At 39.6% G+C, this 20118-nt stretch overlaps 1 protein-coding gene across 1 annotated transcript; it reads left to right on the top strand.

Annotated features, from left to right (window-relative positions):
• The first annotated feature begins 1363 nt into the window (after positions 1-1363).
• Positions 1364-9291, top strand: LOC306861115 (uncharacterized protein). The gene is made up of 2 exons (XM_079403204.1): positions 1364-1804; positions 7471-9291. Exons 1-2 carry the CDS (start codon positions 1555-1557, stop codon positions 8616-8618), a joined length of 1398 nt encoding a protein of 465 aa, XP_079259330.1. The 5' UTR covers positions 1364-1554; the 3' UTR covers positions 8619-9291.
• Positions 9292-20118: the final 10827 nt, after the last annotated feature.

Below are 20118 nucleotides of genomic sequence, written 5' to 3'. Positions count from 1 at the left end.
CATGGTCTCTCCTACCTTTGTGCTATGGCTGGGTGTATATTACACAATTTGAATATATGTCATGGAGGTAAAGAACTACATGAACTGAAGCCATAAATCACCTCTTAATTATAATAATCAGGGGTGCCCAATTCTGTTCAAATTCAACACTGATCCAACAGCCCTGTCTGTAATTAACGAGTGCTCCTGAAGATCATCAATGGCTGGTTCAGTGTTGGAGCTGTACTTTGCAGGTAAGATAGACAGGTAAGTCTTGGGTGTAATTAAGTACGTATTCGATTTAATTTTACCTTGAAAAGGTAAGTGATTGCTCTGAATTATTCTGTCCTTTAATTAGAGGTAGTATTACAGTAATTGCATTAAATACTGTATAGAAAACAATAGTGAATTTAACAAACACGTCTCAAGTTTAACATTCAAATGTGTTCTTGTCCAAAAATAATTTGATGCATTATGATTTGAAACATCAATGCAATATTTTTATTTAGAGTAATTAGTACAGTATCTCATTATACTGTTGAAGTACAAAATAACTTGCAATCATAATCAAATATTATTTAATCGTTAATCCAATCACCAAGCTTGTAATGTTGAACACTTAACTTTTAAGTAGTCAAGGGTCTAATATGTGCTCTGCAAAATAACTTATATAGGTATGTAAGATCAAATTTAGGACAAAAAGATTTAAAAGTGCATGATGTATTACAAATTGTTCCTTTTTTTCTTTTTGTATTGTGCTTTTGTTCTCATATGTTTCCAGTAAAGATCGTTTTTCCTGATCATTTAAAGCAATATTAATAGCACACAGTGTTATTCTGTGCATAAGTAAAGAAAAAAAGTGTTGGTGCCTCCCTGTAAACATTAATATAAGACAACAATGGGACAAGAAATATGTATCCAATATCTGTTTGCTTTTAAACATGCTATACCTTCTTGAAGAAAGAAAAGCAAATTTTAAATCATTGTTATTTCTTCACGTATTTCCCTTTAAATTAATCAAGTATCTGCAACTTCCCAACAAGACGATCAAAATATGACTATAATAAAACAAAGTGATGTTTTCCAGATGATATGCTCTTTAGCAGACGTGTGTTATCTGGGTCACTCAACTGGTTAAATTTAATATTTATAGACAGACATAATCCAAGAATGTTTTCATGCTAAACCTGTTTAATATTTTGTAGTTAGTTTTTTCATAAGGCTGCATCTTATCTGCAGATGTTTTTTTTTAAAGGAAAACAAATCAGCACACCTTGACGCACTAAGTATATCCCCTGTATTATTTCTCTCTTCTTCACTTCTCTCCAGTCCAGCGGGTGGCGCTAAAACACTTATGATTGTTTGACAAACACCATTAAACCTCAGAGGAAGAAGTTCAGTTTCACCGCGCTGTCTGTTGTTTTGTTGTGGTGCTGTTTTAATACAAACGGCTAGAAATGTTGTTTCTGTTAATAGAGAAATACAGTTTTTGAATCAGGTCAGTAAATCTCTGTAATATTCTCATCCTCAGGAATATCTGGAGGAGTATCGTCTGAACTGAGATCTGCTGAGAAGATGATGTTTGTTAAAGAAGAGAGAGAGGAGAACATGATTGAACCAGAACCCAAACACGAGGAACCAGAACCTTTGAAAATAAAACATGAGGAACCAGAACCTTTGAAAATAAAACACGAAGAACCAGAACCTTTGAAAATAAAACACGAAGAACCAGAACCTTTGAAAATAAAACACGAGGAACCAGAACCTTTGAAAATAAAACACGAGGAACCAGAAACCTGGAGAATAAAACACGAGGAACCAGAAGGTTGGTGTTTATTCTTCATTCATCTTTAATGACTTTAATGGCACATTAGGCTTAAAGCTTTAAACATCTGAGCTCTGACCCGCATTACATTCTTCTGAGGTAAATTCTAGGGCAGTTTCACGCCAGACAGGGTTTAAATTAAACCAGAAGTAGGCTTAATCTAGAATAGTTAATCAAGGTTTTAAAAAATGGCTTTCTGAAACAGATTAAGTACAGAAGTCCTGGGGTCTGTACCATGAAGCTGGTTTAGCTGGCTAGCCAGGTATGTTTCAGTTTAGTTTGGGTTTTTAATCCTGGGTTTTAGGTTCCATGAAAGTGGCTTGGCTTTTAGCTGCGTTCATTGCCATAGTAACTTACACTCCTCGGCAGGTTATGCTCTTAGTTAGAGATCTCAAACTGATATTGGACCAATCAGATGTAAGCAAAGTGACACATGACACATTACTCCCCCAGTTTCTCATGCTCCAAATTAAAGGTCACTAGTACTAAAAACAATTGTCTGGCCAAAACCAAAAATTGAGTTATTTTATATGATTTATATATAAATCATATATTATTATTAATCCATTACATACAAGCAATTTTAGTTGAACAGTTATTATAAATCATTTATTTGAAGTGAATGTTAATATATACAGATCGTCTGCGATATAATGCTTTAAAAATGACTACGTGTCCTTACATGTTCGAGTCTCTATCGCTGTATATTTCCAGCTATATAAACTAAAGTTTCACTTCACAGCAACATAAGTTGTTTTTTGTCCTCTTTCATGAACAAGTACTTTTTTCATTGTAAATGCATTTAAATTCATCATATTCTTCAATCTCTTGACCTTTAGCAAAACCTTTAACCAAGACTCGTGATTGGCTGTTTGCCAGTGATGTCACACATTCACGTGCACGTGCTCCACAAACTCAGGATCAAAGCCTGTGTTGACAAAGAAAGTTGATGATCAGCATCATGGTACCAACAAATCCAGATTGGAGTGGTTTAGTTTTGTCAACTCGAAACTAATCCTGCAACTCCAGGGGTAGACAATAAGGGAAATTTGCCTTTTGTCTTTTGAAGTTCACTGGCCCAGGTCAACGCGTCGGGTATTGATCCCAATAATCACGAAAAAGAACAGTTTGCTTGAACAACATGAATAACATTTATTTTTTTTAAGGTAGGTTTAGTGCAAAGTGCAGCAAAGCTGTGCAAAAACATGAAACAAGTGCAAATAAACCTTTTGCATAGGATTAATTCTCCGTAGTCACACAGCAATTCATTATATTATGTTCATACCATAGGTTTCATACACGTTAACTTTTCTCTAACTTACTTGTCTGCATATGTGGGCATTGATCTGCAGAGCTCACAGTAAACCTCTTTTTTTTTCTTGATCGTAGCCCAGCTAGGGGTGGGCGATATGGGAAAAATATCATATCACAATTTTTTTTAGAAATATCACGATTCACGATTTTATCACGATTCTTTGTCATGTTGGTTTTATAAGTTGTCTGAGCATTACAGCCAAACTAGAAAGACAAAGCCTTTCAAGGTAACAAAAAACAAAAAAAAAGACATGGCAGATATTTAGGCCAAAGTGGGCGAAGATAAAAGTCTTTGTTCATTCTATCTTTCTTATTAAAAAATAACAAAGATACAAATTACAAATACACATAATATACAAATAAAACAAACAGTGCTTTATTTTCAGGTACAATAGGTGTATTTAGCAGAGCATTCAATGAAATTGAATGAACAAATATAAAAATAAAACACTAGATAGACTGATTCCTAAAGCAACTGTATTAAAGATTTTCAGTCAAAAATAGTGAGTGATTTTTCTCTTTGCGTTTTGTTGTTTTGTTAACGTTAAATTAATAGTTCCCCCAAAAATAAATATTCTGTCATCTGTCTGTCAATTCTGTCATAATGTTTTAGTTTTATACCATCATTTACTCAAAAGTTGTTTTAAACCTGAATGAGTTTCTTTCTTCTGCTGAACATAAATGCTATTTTGAAGAAGGTGGAAAACCAAACAGTTGCTGGTCCTCCGTGACTTCCATAGGATTGTTCTTTCCTATCAAAGTCAATGTAGACCAGCAACTGTTTGGTTACCCTCATTCTTCAAAATATCTTATTTTGGGTTCAGCACAAGAAATTAATAGAGGTTTGGGACAACATGCGAGTAAATAATGACAGAAATTAAATTTTAGGGTGAACTATCACTTTAATGACAGTCGACAGCATGTTTAGTACTGTCCCTTTAAGAGCTGCACGCATCTAATATACAGGCACGCATCCGTTTCTCTCTTAACTATTTACTTTCATTTTAGAGATAACCAACTGAGTCTGTATGTAAACCTTGTGTGTTTTGACAGTATTAGCGCAAAAGATAAGTTAGTTGAGTAATCAGGCGCTGTTAGACAGGCTTTTTAGTGCGTGCTTCAGGTGTATGCGCTCAGAAAAAGCGCACGTCAGACCAGCACGCGAATGAAACATTTAACCAGCAAGGCTTGTGTGCAAATAATGTACTTTTGCGATCGCGAATGCAGTGTCCTGTCAGAGTAACTCTACTGCTGTATGTCGTGTTGTACAGTATATAGAGACGGAGGCACCAGAACTGTGTTTGATATAATGTGTGCTGTAGCACGATACTACCATATTTCTTCAAAAGCAGAATGTGGAGACATTTTTATCGTCCACGATCAAAAATCGTCATATCGCACACCCCTAAGCCCAGCCAATTCCAGCGGTCTCGCCACTGGGGCTGAAACTTTCTCTGCCTTTTCTTTTCGTATTCCCTTTCACTTTCCCTCAATTCCTCTGGTGATTTTCTCTTCCTTGCCTTCTCTTTTTTACCCGGCGTTTGGCCGGGTGATGGGGGTTTCAGAAACATGTAGCCTAGCTTAATAGTAGCTATAGGTAGGTGCTGAGCAGCAGTCTGCAGTTTGCGCGCGTAACCGCGGGAGCGAGCAAGGTGGTGCAGACGGAACGTAAGGCTGTCGGGATCGCGTAACGTGTTAGCGGTGGTTACCGAGACGATTAAACAGAAATCAAAACACAGAACCACAGGTAATTAATGTGAAATTAGACTTTTTTTAATCGAGGCATTATTTTTACTGGCCCCACCGGGCTAGTGGTTGGAGCGATCTGGTGGCCCTGACGGTTTTAAAAGTACGTCCGGGCCACCGGGCCATTTATATTGTCGACCCCAGAACTCTGAATTTGATCATCTACCATCATGGTACAGGCCCCTGGTCTCATCATCCGACTTGCACACTCTTTTATCCTTTCTCACCACAATGATCCTATTTAATGTTTACTTAACCAAAGTTTACCACGTTCGTATCATTTTAATGTTCGTAAACTTTTGGACAGAAGCCACAAACTTACCCACAGAAATCTGTGAAATCCTGTGAACTCTTCCTCCCACGCAGAGCGATCGTGACCTAGACAATCTTATTTCTGACATGAGAACCGTTGAGACATTAGGAGATAGAAATTCAGCGTCAGAATAAAATGTACGAGCGTTATGATTTTTGGACAGAAAATCTCTGCCCCTGTTTTATCCCGATTTATTAACAATTTATCATGTAGCAACGCATATGAGAATTCAACCCACACAAGATGTTTTTATCGTTTTGCTACTGATAGAATTACATGGAAAAGTGATATCTCTGTTTCCTTTAGAATCATAGTTTAACGTGCGTAACTGCTTGGACAGAAGGTGTGATGAACGTTAGTAAATGTTTCCATTGCATCGTGGTGGATTAAGGGAATTATACTTTCAGTGTTAGTAGCAGTATCTTGTAGAAGACACACCAAAATAAATGTTATATATAAAATAATGTTATGTTAATAAAGGTTAGGACAGGAATAGTTGTAAGTGTGGAGAAGGGGTGGGGGAGGGATGCTGGAAAACTGCCAACGAACAGAGGTAAGTCTGCTATGTACAAACCGGATTCCAAAAAAGTTGGGACACTGTACAAATAGTGAATAAAAACAGAATGCAACGATGTGGAAGTTTCAAATTTCAATATTTTATTCAGAATACAACATAATGACATATCAAATGTTTAAACTGAGTAAATGTATAATTTTAAGGGAAAAATAAGTTTATTTTAAATTTCATGGCATCAACACATCTCAAAAAAGTTGGGACAAGGCCATGTTTACCACTGTGTGGCATCCCCTCTTCTTTTTATAACAGTCTGCAAACGTCTGGGGACTGAGGAGACAAGTTGCTCAAGTTTAGGAAAAGAATTGTCCCATTCTTGTCTAATACAGGCTTCTAGTTGCTCAACTGTCTTAGGTCTTCTTTGTCGCATCTTCCTCTTTATGATGCGCCAAATGTTTTCTATGGGTGAAAGATCTGGACTGCAGGCTGGCCATTTCAGTACCCGGATCCTCCTCCTACGCAGCCATGATGTTGTAATTGATGCAGTATGTGGTCTGGCATTGTCATGTTGGAAAATGCAAGGTCTTCCCTGAAAGAGACAACGTCTGGATGGGAGCATATGTTGTTCTAGAACTTGGATATACCTTTCAGCATTGATGGTGCCTTTCCAGATGTGTAAGCTGCCCATGCCACACGCACTCATGCAACCCCATACCATCAGAGATGCAGGCTTCTGAACTGAGCGCTGATAACAACTTGGGTTGTCCTTGTCCTCTTTAGTCCGGATGACATGGCGTCCCAATTTTCCAAAAAGAACTTCAAATTTTGATTCATCTGACCACAGAACAGTTTTCCACTTTGCCACAGTCCATTTTAAATAAGCCTTGGCCCAGAGAAAATGCCTGCGCTTCTGGATCATGTTTAGATATGGCTTCTTTTTTGACCTATAGAGTTTTAGCCGGCAACGGCGAATGGCACGGTGGATTGTGTTCACCGACAATGTTTTCTGGAAGTATTCCTGAGCCCATGTTGTGATTTCCATTACAGTAGCATTCCTGTATGTGATGCAGTGCCGTCTAAGGGCCCGAAGATCACGGGCATCCAGTATGGTTTTCCGGCCTTGACCCTTACGCACAGAGATTGTTCCAGATTCTCTGAATCTTTGGATGATATTATGCACTGTAGATGATGATAACTTCAAACTCTTTGCCATTTTTCTCTGAGAAACTCCTTTCTGATATTGCTCCACTATTTTTCGCCGCAGCATTGGGGGAATTGGTGATCCTCTTGCCATCTTGACTTCTGAGAGACACTGCCACTCTGAGAGGCTCTTTTTATACCCAATCATGTTGCCAACTGACCTAATAAGTTGCAAATTGGTCCTCCAGCTGTTCCTTATATGTACATTTAACTTTTCTGGCCTCTTATTGCTACCTGTCCCAACTTTTTTGGAATGTGTAGCTCTCATGAAATCCAAAATGAGCCAATATTTGGCATGACATTTCAAAATGTCTCCCTTTCAACATTTGATATGTTATCTATATTCTATTGTGAATAAAATACAAGTTTATGAGATTTGTAAATTATTGCATTCCTTTTTTATTCTTAATTTGTACAGTGTCCCAACTTTTTTGGAATCGGGTTTGTATATATACACGCCTCTTATCTTGTCAACTGGGTTGATTACTGATTGTTCTCCTCTCGTGTTAATTAGGTTAATTATCTGAACGTGCTCCTCCCACACTTTGTTAATAAAACATAATTTTGCTTTTATTTTAGATTTTATTGAAGAAAACGAGGAGAATGAAGAATTGAATGAAGATGAGGAGAAAAATCATGTAAAAACTGGAGAAAAACCTTTGAGCTGCTCTCAAACCAAACAGAAAGATTTAAAGAAAAGAGGAGCCAAGAAATCTTTCGCCTGCACTCAGTGTGGAAAGAGTTTGACTAGAAAATATAGTCTTGAGTGTCACATGAGAGTTCATACTGGAGAGAAACCATTCACTTGTGATCAGTGCGGGAAGAGTTTCACACGATCAGCACACCTTAAGAAACACATGAACATCCACACTGAAGAGAAACCGTACTCATGTGATCAATGTGATAAAACATTTTTGAACGCTTCAGTCCTAAAGAAGCACCTGACCGTTCATACAAAGGAGAAGCTGTATTCATGTCATTTGTGTGGAAAGAGTTTTTCACATTTTTCAATTTTTAAAGAACATCAGAAAATACATACTGGTGTGAGAGAGTACAAGTGCTTTGAGTGTGAAGAGACTTTTACTACAGTGACCTGTTTAAAACTGCATGAGAGGATTCACACTGGAGAAAAACCTTATAAGTGTTCGCACTGTGACAAGAGATTCAATCAGCCAGTACATCTGAAAAGACACAATAGGATCCACACTGGAGAGAAACCTTATAAGTGTTCACACTGTGACGAGAGATTCAGTCATTCATCAAATCTGAAAAGACACGAGAGGTTCCACACTGGAGAGAAACCTTTTAAGTGTTCACACTGTGACGAGAGATTCAGTAGGTCAACAAATCTGAAAACACATGAGAGGATCCACACTGGAGAGAAACCTTATAAGTGTTCACAGTGTGAAGAGAAATTCAGTCAGTTATCAGCTCTGAAACTACACAAGAGGATCCACACTGGAGAGAAACCTTATAAGTGTTCATACTGTGATGAGAGATTCAGTAATTTATCAAATCTGAAAAGACACGAGAGGATCCACACTGGAGAGAAACCTTATAAGTGTTCACACTGTGATAAGAGATTCAGTCATTCAACAACTCTGAAAACACATGAGAGGATCCACACTGGAGAGAAACCATATCACTGCACTGCATGTGGGAAGTGTTTCAGTCATTCATCTGCTCTACACAGACATACAAAAAACTATCACAGTGAGGTCCCGTAGACACGGAAACGCGTTGAGCTGTATGCTTAAAAATTGTGTACTATATTGGCGTTTAGTTCAGACGGATCGGGCGTTTTGGGAGCCTGAAAATGCTATTTTACTTTAGGGCTGTGAGATTAATCTAATTTTATTTTCGATTGAATAGGACTTCTAAGGATTATGAAAACAAGTTGTTTGAGAAAATCTGATGTGTGGTGATGACTTTATGGCCGCTGCGTGCATGTGTCTGTTAAGTCCATGTGAATGTAGTAATCGCATTATTATAAGTTTACGTCACTGATCTATAATAAAGAACTGGATTGCTGATGACATCATAGAAGTGAAGCGAAGCCACTGCACCGCCATATTGTTATTCACTAGTATTCTCATATATTCTATTGAATTAACAGTGAATCTTACGATCTTAATGAGAAAACATCAACCAACGAAGTCAGTGTTTTTATATCTGAAGGTTTCTTGTACATTCTAATAATGCAAACGTGCTACATGTAAAAGCTTATTTGTTTAATGTTGGGAATTTCCCCTGCCTATTAAAAAAAATAAGTATATTATAGTAGCGAACATCAGATGAACACGATGAACGTCTGATTGACAAATCCTCAACAAATGTATTACAAATGACAAAGTGCTTTTTCTGAAATCTGAATAAAATGTTATACTTTCTTTGTGCACATACCTTAATTCACCTTGTACAATTATTCTCTCTTTATGTAATTATGTTGTTATTGTCACATTTGAGTTCCTGTTCGGTTTAGTTCATCATGCTCTCCTTGAGGAAGTTGTGGCCTAATGGTTAGAGAGTCGGACTCGTAATCCAAAGGTTGCGGGTTCGAGTCTCGGGCCGGCAGGGATTGTAGGTGGGGGGAGTGAATGTCCAGCGCTCTCTCCACCCTCAATACCACGACTGAGGTGCCCTTGAGCAAGGCACCGAACCCCCAACTGCTCCCCGGGCGCCGCAGCATAAATGGCTGCCCTCTGCACCGGGTGTGTGTGTTCACGGTGTGTGTGTGTTCACTGCTGTGTGTGTGCACGATGGATGGGTTAAATGCAGAGCACGAATTCCGAGTATGGGTCACCATACTTGGCCGTATGTCACTTGCTCGTTTTGTTTTCATGGTTACTAATGAATTGAGTTCTCTGTTCAGGTGCTGCTCATTTAGTTCTTGTTTGTTTGCTCTATTAAAGTCCTCAGTTTAAGGGTAAAGTATAAGGGTGCTTTCAAGAGACAAAAGCGAACAATTCAGTCAAATATACATAACGTTAACAAAATCAGCGCTGTATTACAATTAATAAATCAATTAATAAATAAATAATTTATGAAACATAACTCTTTGCTCAGCCAAAACGATATGACCTGGAAGAAATAACAGATTCATGAGACCAAAGATTGCCTGTTAGATTTACCCAAAACGAGCGTGGAGCTCACCTCTCCAAAATCGGCGAAGCAAATTTTCAAATAGGCGCTATCTTTATAAATAAACCGCAGATTTTAGCTTTAAACAACTACATTCTTGCCTGAAATACTCTTAGAATGGCACTTCATGACACAATAACAGTAATATTTTGAACATTTTGTGGTTTTCCCCTCCGCCATTAACGCTCGCTGATTGGTGCGAAATGCATTCTGGGATACCTGGCTGCATCCTTGATAAAAGGGGCGGAGCAAGGACACATCCGGGGATTTGAGCTGTACTTGGCTAGATGTGAACTTTGAATTGACCGTTCGCAAAACCCGCCCACCCTTAGCTACTGTTGTCATGACAGACAAACAATGCCGCTCTCACACTACAAAAATACATCGCAGAGCAAAGAGTAAACTGACAACACGGACAGACAAGACAGAGCGGGTTACTTCTGATATGAAACAAAGTCTCAGGACCCTCAGCTTTTAAACTGTCATTTTTAAAGAAATTCAAACAATAAAATGCCGTTTTAAATTAATCTACACCGAAGCTAATCTACTCTCCTGTCAGATTTGTGGTTAAGGCTAGAGGGGATACAGCTGCGGCTACTGGTCATGCGTATTTACATATTTTCTGAGTCGACAATATCACGTGAAACCAATGAAAATGATTTTAAAAAGTACATAGCGCCATAGTTTCATCACTTTACAGTGTTGCAGTGGAGGACCTGTCATAGTTTAATGAGAATGACATGAAGCGACACGAGGTTAGCTGCATTGAAAACAGATGAGCGCACATGTGCATAAAGTTCCCATTCGGGGCGAAGTTCACAGGATTTTGTCCACAGAATGATAAGAGCACGTATTTTAACATTTTCTTATTTAACACTTCAGCGCTTCAAGCCATGCATTCTGTTACGGGGTTGACAAGACGTGAGACGTGCGGATCCATTTGCAAGGCTTTATTGCAAAACGTGGTCAAGACAGGCAGGGTCAATAAACAGCAGACAGGTATGGCAGAGGCAAGACACAAGAGCAATCCTAGAGCAAGCGTGGGTCGACGATCGGAAAACAGTATCCAAAACAGGGCAAGTCAGAGAGAATAATCCGGGAACATGGGCAGGAATCAAAACACAGGAAATCTAACTCGGGATACAAGGAACGCTTGGTAAGGTAGCAAGGCTAACAATACTCGGCAGCGAGCAAGAGCAAGTCCCAGGCTTAAATAGTGTGTGTGTGGGTGATGGTGATTGCGAACAGCTGTCAGTGCAGTGGGTGATGGGAAATGTAGTTCAATGTGATGTGCCAGTGGTGGTGTGGTGTATGAGTCCCTGTGGTGAGCGAGTAACCTCTGGTGATGAGTGAGTAGAAGTGTATGGCCAGGATTCGTGACACATACAGTACCGTTTTCTGGTACACAAAACAAGTACTTTAGATTAGATTCAACTTTATTGTCATTATGCAGAGTACAAGTACAGAGCTAATGAAATGCAGTTAGCATCTAACCAGAAGTGCAAGAATATAGTGTTTTATATACATATAAGTGCAGAGTAAGTGAAGATATGATTTGCAGAATGTACAGTGGAATTGCTATATACAGTATTGAGCAGAGTATATACAGAATATAAATAGGAATGCAATGTAGGGATTGTATGTACATTATGAACAGAGCAATGTAGATTATATAGATTACAGATTATATATACACATTATGAACAGCAGAAACGTGAGAACAGTGGTAATAAATAAATAAATAAATACAGCTGGATGAGTGTGCAAAGTATTGATAGAACAATGTATTCTATGCAAAATAACAGTAGTGCGATATTTTATAGAAATAGTTTACTGTGCTTTGTACAGTAACAACTTTAGACAGTTTATAGTGTAATAACTTTAACAATGTGCAGTCTGTGCAAAATATGTGTAGTGCAAATGCATGTGTGTAAAGTACTGTGACCAGTGCAGTAATAAGCAGGTGCAGGAGTTAGATTTGTGGTGTAGCGTTCAGAAGTGTCACAGCCTCGGGGAAGAAGCTCTTCCAGAGCCTACTAGTGCGAGAGCGTAGGCACCTGTAACGCCTGCCGGATGGAAGGAGGGTGAAAAGTCCATGGTTAGGGTGAGAGGCATCCTTGATGTTTCTTGCCCTGCCCAGACAGCGCTTATAATAAATGTTCTCAATGGAAGTTAACTGGGTGCCGGTGATCCGTTGAGCAGTTTTCACCACCCGCTGGAGTGCTTTGCGGTCAGATGCGGAGCAATTGCTGTACCATACTGAGATGCAGTTCGTGAGTATGCTCTCAATGGTACAGCGGTAGAATTCCACAAGGATCCTGGGATTCAGGTGAACTTTCTTAAGGCTCCTTAAGAAGTAAAGGCGCTTCTGTGCCTTTTTGACCAGAGTGGAGGTGTTATGGGACCAGGTGAGGTCATCAGAGATGTGGATGCCAAGGAACTTGAAACTCAACACGCTCCACTACAGCTCCGTTGATGTAGATGGGTGTGTGTGCATGACTCCTAGTCCGCCTGAAGTCCACAATGAGGACCAGCTGCCTTCCGTGCATTCACCTTACGCAGAGTGGAGTAAACATCTGATGTGGAGAGAGTGAGAGGCAGTTCACTGGGTTGATGCTCAGCTTTGAGTGAGATCTCCTTATTTTGATCAAAACGAGCATAAAAGTGATTGAGCTCGTCTGGGAGGGAGGCAGAGCTGGAGGGGGGCACAGAGTTAGGTGGTTTGTAATCTGTGATAGATTGTATGCCTTGCTACATACGCCGGGGGTCTGAAGAATTGAAGTGTTCTTCAATCTTCTGTTTGTGTGTGAGTTTGGCCTGGCGGATACCCTTCCTCAGGTTGGCTCTGGCTGAGCTGTAAAACTCCTGGTCTCCAGACCTGAAGGCTGCATCTCTTGCTTTGAGCAGGAGGCGAACCTCTCTGTTCATCCAGGGCTTCTGATTGGGGAAAAGTTTAATTTTTTTGTGTGTAGTCACTCTGCTCACACATCTGTTGATGTGCTCCATGACAGAGTTGGTGTAGAGTTAGTGGTGGCCTGGGCAGCAAACTCACTCCAGTCTGTGTGCTGGAATTGATGTTGAAGAGTGGAGTCAGCACCTTCCAGCCAGATTTTAACAGTCCTTGTTGTAGGTTTCACACATTTGATGACCGGGGTATACTGGGGGAGCAGGAACAAAGAGAGGTGATCAGACTGACCCAGGTGGGGGAGGGGTGTGACTTTGTAGGCATCACTCACATTAGTATAAACGTGGTCCAATGTTTTATGACCCCTTGTAGTGCAGGAGACATTTTGATGAAATTTTGGGAGAACAGATCTAAAAGTGCAGTGATTGAAGTCCCAGCAACAATAAAGGCTCCATCCGGGTGCAGGGTTAGTAATTTGCTAATAGCAGCACAGAGTTCTTTCATAGCCACGTTAGCATTAGCGTCCGGAGGTACATAAACTGCAGCAGCAACAATGCAAGTAAACTCACGTGGTAGATAGAATGGCCTGCACTTGATAATCAGGAACTCCAGATCAGCAGAGCAGTAGGTATCAACAATGACAGAGTCTTTACACCATGATTTATTTACATAAATGCATACTCCACCACCCTTGTTTTTACCAGAGGTTGCTGCTACTCTGTCAGCCCTGAAGAGAGAGCGTCCATCCATATGCACCACGCTGTTTGGGACATCGTTGCAGAGCCATGTTTCAGTGAAGAACATAACATTACAGTCCATAAGCCGTTTCTGTGTGAGGGTCCAGATCTTTAGTTCGTCCATCTTGTTCACCAGAGACCGTACATTGGCAAGGAAGATGCTGGGCAGAGCTGGTCGATGTGGGTTTAGCCTTAGCTTAGCACGCAGCCCTCCACGCTTTCCCTGTCTTTGTTTACGGTCTCGACGCCGAGCACTTCCGGACGGTACGAGTGATCCGCTTGTCCACGGTGATCTCAGTAGCTCCGGCGGGAGTTCGCTGAAGTCGAAAGGATGATCTAAAACTATGTTGGAACACCGTTTGTTGATGTCCAAAAGTGACTGTTTACTATAGCTGTAGTTCGCATAACTGGATCGCGCGAACACGAATGAAATAACCAGGTAAATTAACACTATTTTCCAAAATCTGGTAAGACGCTGAGCCTCGCGATGTGTTCGCGCCGCCATCTTTGTCTTGTCTCCTTTAACAGAATACCATAGCTTTTTACCGTTACCATGGCAGCCAACAACAGCAAAGCTTAACCCTCTGCACATTTATATATATTTATATTGAAAACGTTTCAATTCAGTCTATCTTTTATAAAAACCGTTTTAACATGTATTTCTATGGAGACAGGCTGTAGCAGTCGGGCAAGATGGCGGATAGCAGCGGCGGCACATAATATACGCATTCTGATTGGTCAGATCGCCTGTCAATCAAGCTCTTTGCAAACGGTCAATTATGCAGTAAAATATTACATATGATCTGGGATTTTGAAAAAAAAAAAAAGTTTGAGGAGGTCACTAAATCTAGCAACGTTGGCACATTGATTGCAACATAAGTTATTAATATTTCATTGGTTCTCTTGTTTTTGCGTGTTCATAATTTCTTTATGACAGCATAGCCAAAAATTATGACCGCGCAATTTGGCATGTTTCACTGCATCATTATCACAAATGAAACAACTGACTCTAAGCAACTATGCAATATGCTTGCACATTTGTTTTTTTAAATTAAGAGTTAAGATGTCAGATTTCCTAGGCTGCTACTATTGACTTTCCAACTGCCCGCCAAACCATATTGCAAACACAAGCCACTTTTATGAGGATTGTGGGCTTTTCTTGGAGTTATTGGAGCCATTGATGGAACTCATGCTCACATCATTGCTCCAACTCTAAACGAGGAGACATACAGTAGAAAACAAAGCATCAATAATAATTTGTGATAATTTTGCAGACAACCGAACATTTTAAATACCTTAACTAGCAAAATACCTCATAATTCACCTCGTGCATAAAAGATCACAGAGCCGATTGCAATTTTTATTTCTCAAATGGTTCATGTAATCCTACACCAAATGTTTTAAACAGCAATAATTTGTTTTAGATGTTTACAAAACCTCTTCCATATTGTAAAGAACAAAATGAAGCACACAACAGATTTTACAGTAATTGCATAGTTTATTATCTTTGCTTTTACTGTTAAAAAAATTACAATTTAATATTTGTAAATTATTATTACAGTTAATGGTAATGCTATAGCTATACTGTTAATCTAAGGCTATTCTTCAAATTCCAAATCAAAGAACAATGTTTGCATTCTCAGCCTCGCCATAGCCTTTTTGCAAGTCTCAAGCCTTCTTAATGCTGGTGCAAAACTAAGCAGAAAGTGCTCATGCTCATCTACATCCTGCTGTAGGGACTGTAGCACTTGTTGTTGGTACTGGGTGAGACCTGGTGCTACCTCCCTCCTCTTTCCCCTTGATGCTGGTGCTGGAGAAGGATTTGGCTGAGGTCGAACTGCAGCAGGTTCCTGTGCTGGTGCTGGTGGTGGCTGCCAGGGCTTGGTGGACCGCTTACCACCGAGTCACCCATTGCACTCTGGGGGGGGGGGGGGACAATACAACAATAAAAAACTATATAGTAATAAATATATTATTACTATTTAAGTGACCCTTACGTCCTAATTTAAAAAAAAAAAAACCAATATATATATACAGTGGCATGCAAAAGTGTGGGAACCCCTTGCAGAATCTGTGAAAATGTGAATAATTTTAACAAAATAAGAGAGATCATACAAAATGCATGTTATTTTTTATTTAGTACTGTCCTGAGTAAGATATTTGCCATAAAAGATGTTTACATTTAGTCCACAAGACAAAAAAATAGCTGAAATTATTAAAATAACCATATTCAAAAGTTTGGGAACCCTTGGTTCTTACTACTGTGTGTGGTTACCTGGATGATCTACGACTGTTTTTGTTTTGTGATGGTTGTGTTTGAGTCCCTTGTATATTGTTTTATTTTCTCCTTAGGTGCAGAGAGTGTCTTCCTGAGGAGTGGTTCTGTGGGGACTGTGATGTATTGCATCACAAAAAACAGCCACTCCACAACAGGGAATGCGTGATTCGTGGTTTTTTTGAAGCCATTCCTCCGACCTCATGCATCATTAAAGGGGAAGATGGATATTGCACCCATGAGCACGGTACGTTCTCACGAAAGCCCTAATTTTGCTCTTCAATGTGGGTCTGCAGAAAGATACAGATGATCTAAATTATTGGTTTTCCTTTTTTTTGCCAGCTTGCATTTTGCCAACTGTGAAGGTGCCAGACTGCTCCTGTGGAGGCACAAACTTTACTGTGTTACCAGGCAAACCAGTGATTTTAATTACCATCAATGGTAAAAAAAATAAATAAATCAATATTTAGATTTTTGTTATAGATTTGATATTTTTCACACTAGTGTGCTGTGGCATTGTGCTTACAATTGCAGAAGTGTCAAAAGCTATGGAATAGCACATGGTATTGTTATTAACTGAAACAAAGACAGATATCTTTTTTATTTTTGTCCTCCGCAAAGAAAAAAATAGTCCAATCAACACAGCAGTGTGGAATTTGGTGAATTAGACAAATATAATTGTGGGATTATAGGAACTTGCGCAATGTCTCTCAACCATTCACAATGTGCAGAATGAACCAAGTGTTGTAAAATTAAGTATGTGGTAAATGTGTATTATGTTTTTAATTTATTTTTTGTTCCAAGGGCGTTTTGACTTGCATCAGCCACTATATGTATGTCAAACGTGCCAGCAGCAGTGAACCCCTGACTTGAAGGACCTCCTAAGAAGTGGATATTGGCCAGCCTCTGTCAACAATTCCACACTTTATACATTGGACCTCCTGAGCTCCCTTCAGGAACTCAAGATCATCTCTCCAGGATTCTCCAGACAAGCCTTCGCAAAACTGCTGGAGCATCGCACTAAGTGTGGAGGAAGAGTAAGTGTAAATGTTATTACCATATTATAAAATGTCTTTCCATAAGCAGACAATATCACAAATACTATTTCATTCTATATATTTTCCAGTCTGGACCTATCTTCTTAGAGCTTTCATATGCATCATTTGAGGAAGACCAGCTCTGCTGTAGTGCTCCTTTCACTTGCCCAGCCTGCACGCCGGAAATGTTGGCTGTTTCAGCAGATGGAAACAGAAAGCTATATCGCTTTCGCCGAAACGGAAGGTGATCTTTCTTCCAGTCTTTTTATTGATTTATTTTCTTACTTTATATATTTCATGGATGGATTTCCTATTTTTCTTTCTTCCTCAGCTCTGATGATCCTGGATTTTTTGAGGGGCTCTTTGTGGCTGAAGACAGTGCGGTGTCTAGATTTGTCGACACCATACAGAAAGCAGTGAGAAATGCAAGTTGACAAAATTGTTGTTACAATATTAACCATAACCCCCAATTCAACTACTTCTGCCTACCAACTACAAAATCAAATTTAGAGAATAAATGCCATATATTGAATGACACCATTGCTTTTATTTGATTTGTCGTGTTTGTTTTGTGTGTCATAGACACAGGGAAGAGGCACATGTGGGGACTCCCAGTGGACAGCAGCGAGGGAAACTTCAAGGAAGGCTTCAAAATTGGATGAAGAGTTGCTGTGTCACCACGGATTCCTTCTGAAGGCCCTTAATATGTACAGGGGGGAGATATTTGCCTACCCTCTGTATCTTCAGAAGGAGCTCATGCCAGCCAATGCACAATTCTTCGCAATGGACGTGGCTTGCAAATACTGGCCATACCTGGAGAAAGCTGCTAGTGTTCTTCCTGCTCTTCAGGAGCTGACCACTATGAAACCCTTTCTCAGTGTTATGCATGCTCGAGCCCATGCTACTAAGTGTGAGGTGTGTATAATATTTTGGCATCATATGTACATTTGTAATACTTACACGCACATTAATAATATGAAATTGAAGTTAAGCTACACTATATTATCTTGTCTTTTTGCATAACCATTTCTTGCACAGATTGTAATGCCCTTTGATGCAAATTGTGGTTTGTGATTATTGGGCTATATAAATAAAATTGAATTGAATTTCTTCCACCCTTTACTAACAGATTAAATGGAGTGGCAGGAACCAGGAAGGAGCAGGGACAACCGCTGGTGAGTAGGTGGAGCAAGTGAACAGCTACCTCTCACGTTGTGCCCTGACGACCAAATATATGTCCAAAGCAGGTGATCAGAGTGTTTGCAGTATTCTTGTATACTTTTTTAGATTGATCATTATAATCTCATTATTTCAACAGCACGAGTGGACATGCTTACATTGCATGCAATGGGGTGGAATGAGAAAAAAAATCTCTCTTTACATCAGGCACTTTCCACAAGATATGTGAAGGTAAGTTTCCTATTAATTGTTTTGTGTGTCCTTTTGTTGTGTTTACTTGGCCTGTTGTTAATCATACAAAGTTTTAATCCTGATTATTGTATAACAATGTTCATCAGACTTGTCAGAGACTCCAGGATGAGACTGCAAGGCTAGCTGACCTAAAAACAGAGCTACATTGCACAGATGAAGTGGTGTCACAGTGGCTATCTGATGTGAAGGAATGGGCAGCTGGTGGTAAGCATGACCAGATAAAAGAAACAACAAACATCCTTTTCCAAAAAGGAAAAAGACCAGCCAACCAGCCAAAAAAAAGACCAGCCAACTATGTGTCACCATCTAATGTGATGCCGCATTTATATCAGGTTTATTAGTATATTTCAGTTTCCCTGCAGGAAGTGCACATACCAAGTTTAATTAAGTTGGATTACAATACAAATTCAAACAGAGAAACGGTTCTGTGTTGTTTTAAGAGTGAATTTGCTTTCACGATTTATTCTACAGAGACAACTGATACATCTCATGCCAGTCAAGGCACCACACACAGAGGACTTCAGCAATCAATTGAGGGGCTCTACCGTAGTGTGAGGCAGCGGAAGCGAAACCTCTACCGTCAGAATGGTATAACTATATATTATAATAGGTTGATTAATTCAAGCTACTGTATGCATCCTACTCCACCAACATGGAATTAGCAAATAATGTAGTAGCACAGTTCAGCTCAATCATTGAATTCTGTTCTTTAAATGACCAGTCTGTAGGATTTAGTGGTATCTATCGGTGAGATTTGACGATTGCAACCAGCCGACGTGAAAATGTGAGCGGTACTATCTAAGGCCAGTGTTTGTTTGTCCGTTGTGGGCTACTGTAGGAACATGGTGGTGCAACATAGCAGCCTCCGTGGAAGGGGAGATCTTTTTTTAGATAAAAAAAACTGCCCATTCTAAAGTAATTAATGCATAATTATTATTTTCAGGAGATCATGAAGTGTGTGTGTGTGTGTGTGTGTGTTAGTTATTCCTGCCAATAGATTCCCCCCAAAATGTGAGACGGGGTTGGTGCAGCCTGGAGCAATGGGCATGCTGAAATGAGGCGTTCCGAAAGGTGAATCAGTACAACAAAATCTACCCCTAACCCTACCCCCACACCCTGACAGACAGCTTTGTCGACCAATCATTAAGACCTTTCTCCATGCCCCTACCTTTTGGCACGCCCTAACCTTTCGCCACGCCCATTGCTCAAGCCTGCCGTTATCCCTACTTGCAAAATGTTACACACTGGACCTTTGACCTTTGTTACCCATGTCAGTCTACATTATAATTTTCACATACTTCAATAACTGCAGCTTTACTTTTCACATTTTTGGTGCAATACATTTTTTTCTTGTTGAACAGTTGTCACAAACCTCTGCTCCTGTACTTCATGTCTTTCTAGATAGCAGCAAGTTTCGCCATCGCCTTCGAAGGAAGCTGGCAGAAGACAAAAAGCTTCTTCTTCAGGAGATACAGAAATACAATGATCTTGTACTAGACTCTGCAACAAACATTGACGTAGCTGTGGTGGAGCATTCCCTTACTGGAGAGAGCACTGTGTCTCAAATATGGCCGTGGGAGGTTCATGGCAGTGGTATGTCTGTTTTCAGATGTTTCACAGAAATTTATTTACAGTTCTGCTTTATAGAGTATACTGAACTAAGGCATGCATGTTACATATTGAGTGTTGTAATATTCATTT

Source organism: Barbus barbus (assembly GCF_936440315.1).
Source record: "Barbus barbus genome assembly, chromosome: 42".
Taxonomy (NCBI): domain Eukaryota; kingdom Metazoa; phylum Chordata; class Actinopteri; order Cypriniformes; family Cyprinidae; genus Barbus; species Barbus barbus.
The sequence above is the reverse complement of the archived record's forward strand: the minus strand, read 5'-3'. Positions and strand labels throughout refer to the sequence as shown.

What these genes read in the sequence shown, in the direction of transcription:
- LOC306861115 (XM_079403204.1), top strand. Translation starts at nt 1,555, where the DNA reads ATGATGTTTGTTAAAGAAGAGAGAGAGGAGAACATGATTGAACCAGAA. An exon ending in AAAACACGAGGAACCAGAAG is followed by an intron (nt 1,805 to 7,470) that starts GTTGGTGTTTAT and finishes CTTTTATTTTAG; the next exon opens with ATTTTATTGAAGAAAACGAG.